Source organism: Amyelois transitella, chromosome 13 (genome assembly GCF_032362555.1).
Source record: "Amyelois transitella isolate CPQ chromosome 13, ilAmyTran1.1, whole genome shotgun sequence".
In the NCBI taxonomy this organism is placed as follows: Eukaryota; Metazoa; Arthropoda; class Insecta; order Lepidoptera; family Pyralidae; genus Amyelois; species Amyelois transitella.
In genome coordinates, this window is record NC_083516.1 from 8,449,299 (window position 1) to 8,461,818 (window position 12,520).

At 36.4% G+C, this 12,520-nt stretch overlaps 2 protein-coding genes across 3 annotated transcripts in view; both read left to right on the forward strand.

Moving 5' to 3' along the window:
• Positions 1-12,520, forward strand: part of LOC106129274 (fibroblast growth factor receptor 2) — a 78,155-nt gene that overhangs the window by 42,423 nt on the left and 23,212 nt on the right. The window lies entirely within an intron of this gene.
• Positions 8,670-11,094, forward strand: LOC106129275 (uncharacterized). Its single transcript, XM_013327788.2, has 2 exons — positions 8,670-9,555; positions 10,076-11,094. Exons 1-2 carry the CDS (start codon positions 9,541-9,543, stop codon positions 10,934-10,936), a joined length of 876 nt encoding a protein of 291 aa, XP_013183242.1. The 5' UTR covers positions 8,670-9,540; the 3' UTR covers positions 10,937-11,094.

The window sequence follows — 12,520 nt, forward strand, 5'->3', positions numbered from 1 at the left end:
TTTGACTAGAACATTTTTTGTTACTGTTTAGTTCATCCGGAAGAGACTAGATACTAACACTAACTCAAAAGATGATCTAGTTCATCTCCTGTCATTATGATCTAAGACTACATTTGGTAACAATTGCAATCTCATCTGAAATCTCGAGATGTCTGACACACTTGTACATTGAACGGTCAACAGCATATCAACCTAACCAAATTCATCAAAAATCACCCTTATTACGATGTTATAGAGTTCAATACAAGATAACTTTATCTGCGGCTGACAGTACAGGTGGTTCACCGGCAATGCTTCATAGTGAGCGGTGCAATGCATGTCTAGGAATCTTTAGATTTAAAAAAGCAAAGACGCCGAAACAGCAACTGATAGAAATATAGATAAATAAAAATTTTGCATGTGCGTTGTCATGTCTAGTAATACTTAGATTTAAAAAAAGACGACAAAGCAATCACTGATAGAAATATAGATTAAACTTAAATGTGACTGGCAATGAAGACTGGCACAACAACGTAGGTACATAAAAAACTGAGTGTTATATAAACTTGTTATATGTGTTCGTTGAGAAGTATATGACTTGCCGCTTTTTAATTAATTATCTAGTTTCTTTATTGTTTGCCGGTTGACTGGAAGAGATCTCATCATGGGATAAGTCCGCCGTTGCAAGTAATTTGTTTCTTTTATAACTATGTACTATTTCTTGTTACTGTGTAAATTTATATGCAATATCTTTATTGCATAGAAATTTACTAATCTAATTTTAATTTATTACAAACAAACAAACAAACTGAAAGTAAAAATCACGAATTCCCACGGCAACAGAAAAAAATGGGTGCCGCTGCTGACTTAACCTAGCCTTTTTTTTAAAATACATCATTAGCCGTAATTGGCCGTTACCTTGACTTTGATTACTTAAAAACAAAGCAAATGTTTTCTAAACCTGATATCTAATCTACAATTACAAAGATTCTAATTTCATCAAAATTTTATCAGCGTATTAATTGTAAAATCATAACAGATAGGCAATCAAAAAGATATACTACACATTTATATCAATAAAAAAATTATTTGAATGTCAAGATTTGATCAAATATCTATTAAATTAAATGGCGTCTTTATTTTTTTGCGGACGGAATAGCAATTATGGAAATGACCCACACGTTATACAACCGGCGGGTATCGCATACAAACGAAGTGAAGTAACATCATAGTCTATAATGTGTCTATTTATATTAGGTTACTTATCTCCAGACCGTTAAATAAGATCGAAATAAGTGGAAACCTTTTTGATAAAATTCGCACGGACCAAGTATAGGTACGAAATCATGTTAAGAATAGTTTCAGTCAAACGCTTGGCTCATCTTTTTCCATTTTAAAAAATATCGTACGAATAAATACATACATACATAAAATCACGCCTCTTTCTCGGAGGGGTAGGCAGTGACTGCCTCTTTCCACTTGCCACGATCTCTGCACACTTCCTTCGCTTCATCCACATTCATAACTACGTACGAATAAATATAAGAAAAAATATACGATCTCTATATTTTGCCGCTACCACTGAATTTATTAATATTCCTTTGACTAAGAACAACTGTATGGAGTCAAATTCTCTTACATTTTTTTCTTAAAGCTCTATTCATAAAGCGACGAAAGTGTCCTGTATAAAGCCTACATACATAAAATAACATAGATAAAATCACGCCTCTTTCACGGAGTAAGGTGGGTAAGATGAAACTATATCTTTCCAATTGCCACGATCACTGCGTACTTCCCTGGCTTCATTCACGTTCATAAATCTATTTATGTAAGGTAAATGTAGGTTTCTGGTATAGAATAGAATAAATTTATTTTCAAAATTGGAAACTAGGTAACACTTATTGACTTCACATCATTTCAATCTAATTATATCTACTACCACTTCCAAAGCGCATAACAAACTACACTGCAGCATTTTCACCGGACGTCAATTTACAAATATCGATCCCTTAAATCTAAATCGTGGAAGAATGCACAGATATACAATATTACTATACATTTTCACACTTTCGCAAAAAAAATTTAATCGTTTTTAATATACTTACGCTATATTGCTAAAGAAATGCGTCATTCTGCGTCAGCCGTGGTAACTCTGATTTTATTTCGTAACATTTTATTGCCATGATACTATTTTATACTGCTACCATAAATATTCAATTCGGATGATACACACCTGTCACAATGGAGTCCTTCAGAATATTTATGGTGTTACTACACAGAGATAAATAAAAAAAATACATGTAAACACGACATAGGTGTCGTGTGGTTTTCAGCCACTTTAGAATAGGACTCTTCCCTATGGATGTCGTAAAAGGCAATTAAGGGAATCAACGCATATCTAGTACAACATCCATGCTGGTCTAGTAACGAAGAAAATACATACTCAGTGTGTACAAAATGCTTCTCTTCCATGCCGATTGTAAAAGTCGATTAAGGGAAACGCTATCGAAGGACATAGGGAAAATACTCAAAATTAGTACAAACATAATCTAAGCTATTAAAGGTTAGAAAAGGTCACCAACCTACAATATGTTTAACATGCAATTGTATCAAAGTATGACATTATAACACATACACATTTACAAACAAAACGGTTACGTGTACAAATATTTCCCACGTCTCGTTGGATCTGAACCCGGAACTTACCGCGTACTCGGACCGTTGATATTAAAATGCACCTTTCATCAGGAAGACATCATATTGTTGTTTAATGAATAAATGAAATTACATATAACATGAGGACTCAAAAAGGGAAAAGGGACTTAGATGAATACTCTTTCAATTTTTTTTTTAAATCGCTAGGGCAATGAAGTACAGGCATAAATAAACATAGGTATATTATGATGCGAAAGTAATATTTCACTTCTAAACCACTGAACCAATTTTGATAAAAATATGGTACAGAGAAAGAGTTGACCCTGAGGAGAACATAGGTCATAGAACAACATGCCATTATGGAATTAACAGTTTTCGAAGTTAAGTACCTACATTAGTTTGAATGCTACCCGATGCTCTTACGATGAGGGTAAACATCGTAAAACCTGCACATTCAGCCAACTGGATGTCTAACCATGACCTAATATGGGTTCAGGTCCCCCTGCAAAGACTGCGGAGGTTGTATAGGAGTCTCAATCCAGGATCAATGGTCTAAAGGTGTACCCTGGGCTCCTCTTCAGAGTGGTGGGGATGTAATTTTGGACTAACGCTAGGAGGAAGAAGAAGAATGTGACTCACACCCTATATATGAGGCCTCATAATATGAGGCTTCCCCCTTTTCTCTCTCAGGACTTACGCCAGAATAATTAAGAATGCCAGAATAAAGGAAAAATCTGTTCTCTTCCCAGTGACATCTCAATTCCGTTGCATAATACCGCATCACAAAATAGTCGGACACTACATAAGTAACTTCGTAACCGCTTATTTGTAACTATTTCATTCGAATGCATTTGGTCTGCACTTTATCTGGTAATGGATCATAATTAAGTAATTTTAGAGTAGGTATGTTATTGCGCATGTCATGTTATATCAACACTTGGCTCTGTTGAAAGAACAAAAGAAGGTTTAAGGTTATTTTTGTGTTCAACTATTCCGGTTTTAGGTGACAGGCTAGCAACTTGTCACATTTTTTTTACGGTACAAATTACACAGATTGAGTTAGCCTCGAAGTAAGTTCGACACTTGCGCTATGAGATACTAACTCAACGATAATTTTATTATAATAAATACTTTTAAAGATAAACATCCAAGACGCAGGCCAATTAGGAAAAAATCGTTTCTTATCAAGCTCTAGTCGGGATTCGAACTCGGGACCTCCAGTGTCACAGACAAGCGCACAACCGCTGCGCCATAGAGGACACAATTTATTTATTTATTTAAATAAAGACGTGATTTATTGTAAAATTTAAGTAAATAGGTAAAAACATAAGTTATTCGTCAACCTGTATTTACCGGTAGAATATGACCGCTCACACTCGCGCACATATCACGTCTCTTTTAATTACTGGTTAGCAGATCCTCTAGCCATAAGACTCTGAAGGCCACATTGTAGAACTTTAAGATATTAATAAGCAAATTATGTACAGACAGCATATCAAAGGTAAGCATGTTAACTTTGACGTTTAAAGAGGGTAACTGATCCCTGAATTTATAACGGGTCTAACGAGGTAATTCATAACACGATTGCTCTGAATGGAATGTTTCAAGGTATGTTCAGGGTAATCAAAGTAACCCATTTCATAAAAAATATTAAATGTTGATTGCGTATTAATCCCAGTAATCCTTATATAATACTCGAAATATGTTGATTATATGTATGTGCCGTGTGGTTCCCGACACCAATATAAAAAAAATAGGACCATTCCATCTGTTTCCCAAGGCTGTCGAAAAAGACGACTAAGGGATAGGCTTATAATCTTGGTATTCTTCTTTTAGGCGATGGGCTGGCAACTTTTCACTATTTGAATCTCAATTTCACCATGAAGCCAAACAGCTGAACGTGGCCTTTAAGTCTTTGCGAGACCGTTGTGTCTGTCTACCCCGCACCGAAAGAAGACGTGAGTATATGTATGTATGTACAGAAATATGACGGGGATTCTCTACAATCAAATTTTATTCTACAAAATAAACAAAATCATCTTTTTTTAGGAACCTATTTCCTTGACCAAGATTTATAGTTTGTTTGTTCTACAATTATTTACGATGTTATGGGTCCACCAATCAAACGAACCACACTTATAATTACTTCGAAGTATTTAAAACGAAGATATTTCATCAACATAAGGTTTATTTTGTGGTATAAGTTTCATTGAAAATCGCCACCCACTGCACTTTTAAAATGGTTTTAAATTGTATTTCAACGGCTTAATTATTGAGAAATGTGTAATAGGTATGTATATAAATTACACATAAATCATTAAAGTGATGAAAGATGAAAACCATTTATTTATTATCGACTTGAATATAGTTACAATGTTATTTATTGATTACAAGGTACAAATTATTAACAAAACTGCACTATGAAAGTTACGTTTTAAATGACATTTATTAGATATATTTACGTACATACATACAACAACAACCAAATGTCTTGAAAGGCCTGATAGGCCAGGTTCAGCTGTTTGGCTTAATGATAGAATTGAGATTCATATAGTGACAGGTTGCTAGCCCGTCGCCTAGAAGACGAATCCCAAGTTTACAAGCCTATATCTTAGTCGCCTTTTACGACAACCATGTGAAACAGATGAAATGGTCCTATTTTAAAGTACCGGGAACCACACGTCACTAGAACTAGGAATGAGCCTGTATCTCGAAGGAGGGAAGCGACGTGGATAAAATTAGCAGTCTTCTTTTAGGCGATTGGCTAGCAACCTATCACTATTTAAATTGAAATTCCATCATTCGTCTTTTCATGACTGTTGGCTCTGTCTATCCCGCATGGAAAATAGACGTGACTATATATATGTTTAAATTCTAAGGCCGGTTAACTGATTGGTGGTTAAATATTTAGAACTGTTAAGTTTTGATGTAAAAACAGTGCATAAAAACGTTAATTTACATTGGTCCTGTAGTTTTTGAGATACAAACGAAACTAAAAATCTTTACTCATTATAATATTAAGTATGGATAGACTATTGAGCAGATGTCTTACGGTCGTTTAAGATAAACACAGAAGCGGCTCCACAGGTAACTAATAAGTTGGCACAAAGACTCTCGCCTACTGAAGAAGTCTTGCGCATTACGCCACACCACGTGTCAATCATTTAAAAAAAGAACACGGCATTCTTTTGTTGGACCTTTTTACATGACGACTCTTGCGTCATGGTCCATTATGCCAATGTCAAGACTAAAACTTTGCCGAGTTTGAAAATAGTTGGCTTTAATTAGGTACATATTGAACGCCATTGTCACATCACTATGATCAGATTGATGTAATTCTGATTCAATGTTCTTCAATGTGCTATGATTTGGTCAGTTAAAGTCCAGTTCGACCATTACTAGGTATATCATGCATTGCACTCCTAATAGTTGTATAAAAAAGATTTGATACGATTCTCTTCGTGTGTGTAGATTAATAAATAAATATATACGGGACAAATTACACAGATTGAGTTAGTCTCGAAGTAAGTTCGAGACTTGTGTTACGAGATACTAACTCAACGATACTATATTTTATAATAAATACTTATATATAAACATCCAAGACCCAGGCCAATCAGAAAAAGTTCTTTTCTCATCATGTCCTGGCCAAGATTCGAAACCGGGACCTCCGGTGTCACAGACAAGCGTACTACCGCTGCGCCACAGAGGCCGTCGATTCCTTTAAGCCTTATTAGTGGCCTTCCAAAACATCGTTCCTGTAATTAATTTATCCTGGTGAAAAATCAGGTCAAGATAACCTTAAACCGAAGAGTTTGCATAACAAAATTTAGGAATTTGGATGTAGCTAAAGAAGTTAGGTATGCTCGAGCCGTGACAGGAGGAAAGATGTTGTTCTGTCTACCCCGCAAGCTTGATCTTTGTAATAATACCAAGCTTGACCTCCGTGACCTTGTTAACCAACTTGACACCTAATTATTACGTGTTCAATTAATATATTGTTATTTAGATCAAATCATGACTCTTCCAATCGCTAGGTACTCAAAAAACTTGGCATTAATTGATTGTAACCTTTTGCAAAATACATTTGCGATAAATCGCTTTCTAAAACAAAATGTGATTTATGAAATTGTTGCTTGTGTGAGTCACGAGCTGAAAATGAGAGTCAATGAGAGTTAATGAGAGTCTTTAGAGACGAGGACAATGACTGGAATTTCCATAGCTATACTGATATTATATGTTGTCTGTCTGTCTGTAACTTCCATAGCTAAACGCTGGAATACCAACTTAGGTTAGTTTTTAATCTCCTTCAAAAAAGGTGGTTCTCAGTTTTACCTAAATATGTATTTGAAGGCGATTATCTCGAGTTTCGCTAAACCGATTTTGATGTGGTTTTTAGGAAAGTATTTGTTTTACTTTTAGAAATTTAACCGGCTTCAAAAAAGAAAGATATCGATTGGAGGCGGTTTTCTTCTTACGATAATTCTTTAGCTTGTGAAGTCGTGGGTTATGGAGGTAATAAATAAAATCCGGATATTAGTATAGACTAATACGACATCCATTAGAAAGATAAACTTAGATTGGTTCTATTTTAAAGTGGCGTAAACCACACGGCATGCATGTAGATAATTAAGAAAAATATGTAAAACTGTATTATCGTATATTATATAACTGTAATATATTACTATATTACGCGTGGATCGGCCTAACTCTCAGTATTATAGCAATTTGAGAAACAAACATACAATTACGCACGCGCAAGTGATAAATATATACAACGCAACCATCAACATAGTCATAGATCAAAGTAATTTGCTATAATCTTAGTGCTTAAAGCTTCACAGTAAAGGCATAACGTTCCGATAGTTTCGTAAGGACTTTATATGGGGAATGGATTTACCTATACCTATATATTTATATATATAGTGTATATATATACACAACCACAGTGAAATTATGTACCATTTAGTTAATAAATATATTTTGATTTTTGATTTTTTTTGATATGCATTGGGTAAGTTTTTTCACCAATTTTTCGTAAAAGGCGACTTAGGGATATGCTTATGAACTTGGGATTCGTCTTTTAGGCGATGGGCTAGCAACCTGTCACTATATAATTCTCAATTCTATCACTAAGCCAAACAGCTGAATGTGGCCTATCAGTCTTATCATGACTGTCGGCTCTGTCTACCGCAGGGGTTATAAACGTGATTATGAACGTATGTATGTAAGTATTTTATTTAACAACGACTTTTTTATATCCAAAATAATATTAAGTAACAATATTTTTTTATAGTTCATAAAAAAATATTGTTTCTTGTCCGTGCGTAGACATTTACTTACAAGCCGATCCATCTTGTTTTAATACGATTTCACTGTCACTGCTCAATTGAAGCTGTCACTTTTATAAATTAAACGATACATTTTAATGTCGAGAGCGATGTATTGAAAAACAATAGTTTAATGATTTAAATTTAATTATTAAGATCATTATTATGTGTGTTCACTATTCTATAATCAAGCCATACAACTTACACGCGGGGCTTTTCAGACTTTACGAGACTGTGGGCTCTGTCTACCCCGTGAGTTATGAAGACGTGATAATATGAATGTTTCTACAAAGACTACAAACTAAACTTCTCGTCAAATAAGATATAATTTGAAAAGTCGCATAAAAATCAAAATGTCTTTACTTTATAGTAGGGCCAAACCATGTCTTTTTCATGGATGTCGTAAAAGAAGACCGGGGGAATATAATAAGAATTCGTTTTTTTGTACACTCATTAAGGATTGCTAATAAAATTTTAAATAAAATTGTAAATAAAATAAAATTTTGCAAAATATTTTAAAATCTTTACGAAAGCACTCAATACCGCCCAATTACTAAAGGTTTCTATTTAAAGCAATGCACAAATGTTTGTTCAAATGGTCATCAATTACTCATAAACAACTTATCGGAGTTTGACAGGTAAGGTTATTGGGTTTCATTTCATCATTTTGAGACTGAGGTATCTTCCAAAATAATTAAAGGTAATGTAGGTATATGTAAAGAAAATGAGACAAAAATTAAATAAAAGCCTTGATCAACAAGTTTGGCACATATTACATACATACATATAAATCACGTCTATATCCTTTGCGCGGTAGACAGAGCCAACAGTCTTGGAAATACTAATAGGTCACGTTCAGCTGTTTGGCTAAGTGGTAGAATTGAGATTCAAATAGTGACAGGTTGGTAGCCCATCGCCTAAGAGTCCCAAGTTTACAAGCCTCAATAATAATATTGGCTCTGTCTACCCCGCAAGGAATATAGACGGGATTATAAACATGTATAGTTTACAAATGTTTACATTTGTTACTGAATTAAATTTTATTTATGCTTTTTATGAGTTTCTTTTTGTAAAAGTGTACTTTTGTTGTACTTTTTCCTACTCCCACTATTTCTATAAGGTCCGTTGGTAAATTGGTACAATTTCTTTTACCATTTTGTGCAAAAAGAAATTAATGAATTAAGAAAGTACAAAATCACATAAATTAACAAATATTTAATACCGTTGGTGTGTTAAATTGAAAAATATGCGAAATGGCGCGAACAATTCAACGCGGTGACAATTAACATCACACATTATCACATAAATAAACAAGAACGGCTACAATGGGATAATAAAACACTATATTAACTTACCGATTATTTTTACATATCTGTGAAAGTGTCCGATGTCCAAGATCCACATTGTTTTCACCGAAGACGAATTGAACGGGTGTCATTAAATTCATAATTCTCTTCTGGCTCGAAGGCCGTGAGTTAGGAGGATCCAGGGAGAGAGGTGCGGACGGCTGCTGGTATAAAAGCCAATGGTCGTCGAAGTCAGGCATCATACAACCTCGAGACCTCCGTGAGACAACATGAAAGCGTTTGTGGTGGGTATCGTGCAGTGAAAGTGTTGTGACCCGAGTGACATGCCCCCTGCGCATGCGCTTCCTAGTGACAGTGCTCGGTTTAATTCATCTGGTGCTTGTGTATACGCATCTCATTGGACGGAGGTGTAATTCAATTTATGTCTTATCCAGTGGAGCCATGAATCAAACCGAGTAGCGATTGGACTGTATCGATATAATAACGACTATATCGAGTGATCGGCGATACGCCCGGAGGAATTGTGATGTTGTCTTCGAACTATTGGACGTAAAATATTGCATCGTGAACTATTACTGCCTTTATTGAAAATCGTAGTAAATTCACTCGAGATAAATAAGTGCTTTTTAAATGTAAACAATCAAGGCAATATAAGGGAACGTATGTAATATTTTACCTACTTTTATTCTTAAGACAACTAAAAGCATCCGGATGTATCGTTTCGTTCGCCTGTTCTTTGACCCATATCGCAAAAAAATTGATAATAACCAATAGCGAAAACTGAAAGTGAATTATTTTCCGTAGGTATTAGCAGCCGTTGCGGCGCTCGGCTCGGCCAGACCCGAGGCGGGATACAGTTACAACGCTCCCAGCGGGGGCGGCGGCCACGGGGGACTCGGCGGACTCGGCGGAGGCCTGGGAGGCGGCCACGGAGGCGGCCTCGGAGGAGGACTAGGCGGAGGTCACGGAGGCTTCTCATCTGGTGGACTCAGCTCCAGCAGCTTCGGAGGCGGATTCTCGTCCGGCGGTGGTGGCTTCTCATCAGGCGGCGGATTCTCATCAGGCGGCGGATTCTCGTCCGGTGGCGGATTCGGCGGCGGTTTCGGAGGCGGCTTCGGTGGCGGTGCCCCCATCGTCCAGAAACACATCTACGTCCACGTACCCCCACCAGAACCTGAAGAACAGCGCCCACAAGTGATCGGAGGCGGCGGCGTGCCCCAGAAGCACTACAAGATCATCTTCATCAAGGCCCCGGCTCCCCCCGCGCCGGTCGCGCCCGTCATCCCCGCTCAAGCCCAAAACGAGGAGAAGACCCTCGTCTACGTGTTGGTCAAGAAACCCGACGAGCAGCCCGACATCACCATCCCCACTGCCGCGCCCACCCAGCCCTCCAAACCCGAGGTTTACTTCATCAAATACAAGACCCAGAAGGAATCTGGTGGCGCTATTGGTGGCGGTCTCGCTGGCGGCATCGGCGGCGGCATCAGCGGCGGCTCTCTGGGTGGCTCTCTGGGCGGCGGCATCTCTGGCGGTAGCATCGGCGGCGGCATCTCTGGAGGCAGCATTGGTGGCGGTCACGGCGCCGGCATCGGCGGCGGCTCCTCTGGTCACGGGGGTGTCAGCTCCTCATACGGACCCCCCGGACAGTCCGGCGGCCCATACTAAGAAGCGTGAGAAGCGCGCCAACTTGTGATACCTGCTCTGCCGGCGAAACCTAGTGTTAAGTAGAGAAAAAATTACGGTGCCTAAATGTATTTATGTAAATAGTAATTTTAATTCTTAATTTTAGTTGTATTATAAAGTTCTTTTTGCATAAAAACCGATAAACCAATCTCTGTGATTTACTTTCAAATGACCCCAGCACATTCACACATAAAAAAAAGTCAGAAATATAATTCTAATTACAATAAATTAATTCATGATTTAAATAATTTTGTAACTCATTACAGTAATTATCTAACACAGACCATCTAAAATAGGTTTTTTTTTTAAATTTCAAATTAATCAAAAATTCTTTTATCATCCTCATAAATACACTGATACGAAAAATCAATACATGTGTCTAGTTTTGGAAGAAAGAGGTAGAAAGTACCGTTTTCTCCGCGTGGGCGACGTTACGCAACGCCGGGACAGCCTGACCCCAGTTGCATAATGTCACAAATAAGCTTGCCACATCCATACAGAAAATAAGAGAGATTCGCTAAAATATTTATTATGCAATACACACCTATAGAATTGCGTAAACCTTGACATTTCGAGATTTTTTATTATCAAAAAAAAAACGGTAACTATAAATTACCTATCATGTGTGGAGAAGAAAAAGGTTGACCTAATGAGAGGTTCGGACAGGTCAAAAACCGGAGACAAAAGGTACAAAAAGTGGTTTTGCAAGATCGGTGGGTTACGTAAGGCGCAGTGATGAGTTGAAACAAAACCTGTTTTCTGAATATTTATGATGTGGAGAAATTGTATACCCACTTCCGTGTGAGAGACCCGGCTGGAAATTATATTTGGTAATCGTGAATTATTTTATTCTATTACATAATTTAATTTTTATTTTAATAATTTTGTATTTTATCTTCTTCTCCTTAGTAAGTGCATTGGCATTTCAATATTATTTTTCTTTGGAAAAACTAGATTCACAACGTTTTTTTAGATTGTAATAAATATACATATGTATATATGTTGTGATGTTTACGGTATGCATCTGTCTCTTTCCCGTAAATGTTGTAAGAAGTGACTCAGGGAATCTTTAAAAATGTTGGGACGCCAAATGGCTGAGCGGTCTAACGATCTTTTTTAAAATAAAATAACTACTTTCTTTATATCAGTTTTCAAGGTTAATTAATCAAATAACTATTATTAACTTTAAAATAAAAAAAAAATTAAGATAAATTAGAATAGATTTATTTTCACAATTGGATACAAGGTATCACTTCTTGACGTCACATCACTTAAATCTAGTTACAACTACTACCGCTTCCAAAGTGCATGTGTAGAAGAAGCGGCGGAACAAACTACACTGCAGCATTTTTGTCGGACGTCAATTTACAAATATACATCTCTTAAATCTAAATCATGGACGAATGCACATTGTCTGCATTAAAAAACATGAATGAGTGTAAAATTATTATATTTTACGATAAATTGTCAAATTGTATGTTAATTAATATATATGCAGGATAAATATTACTTAACACCACTTTAAAGCTCTAAACATGCAACTTTATCTTATTACACATATTCATA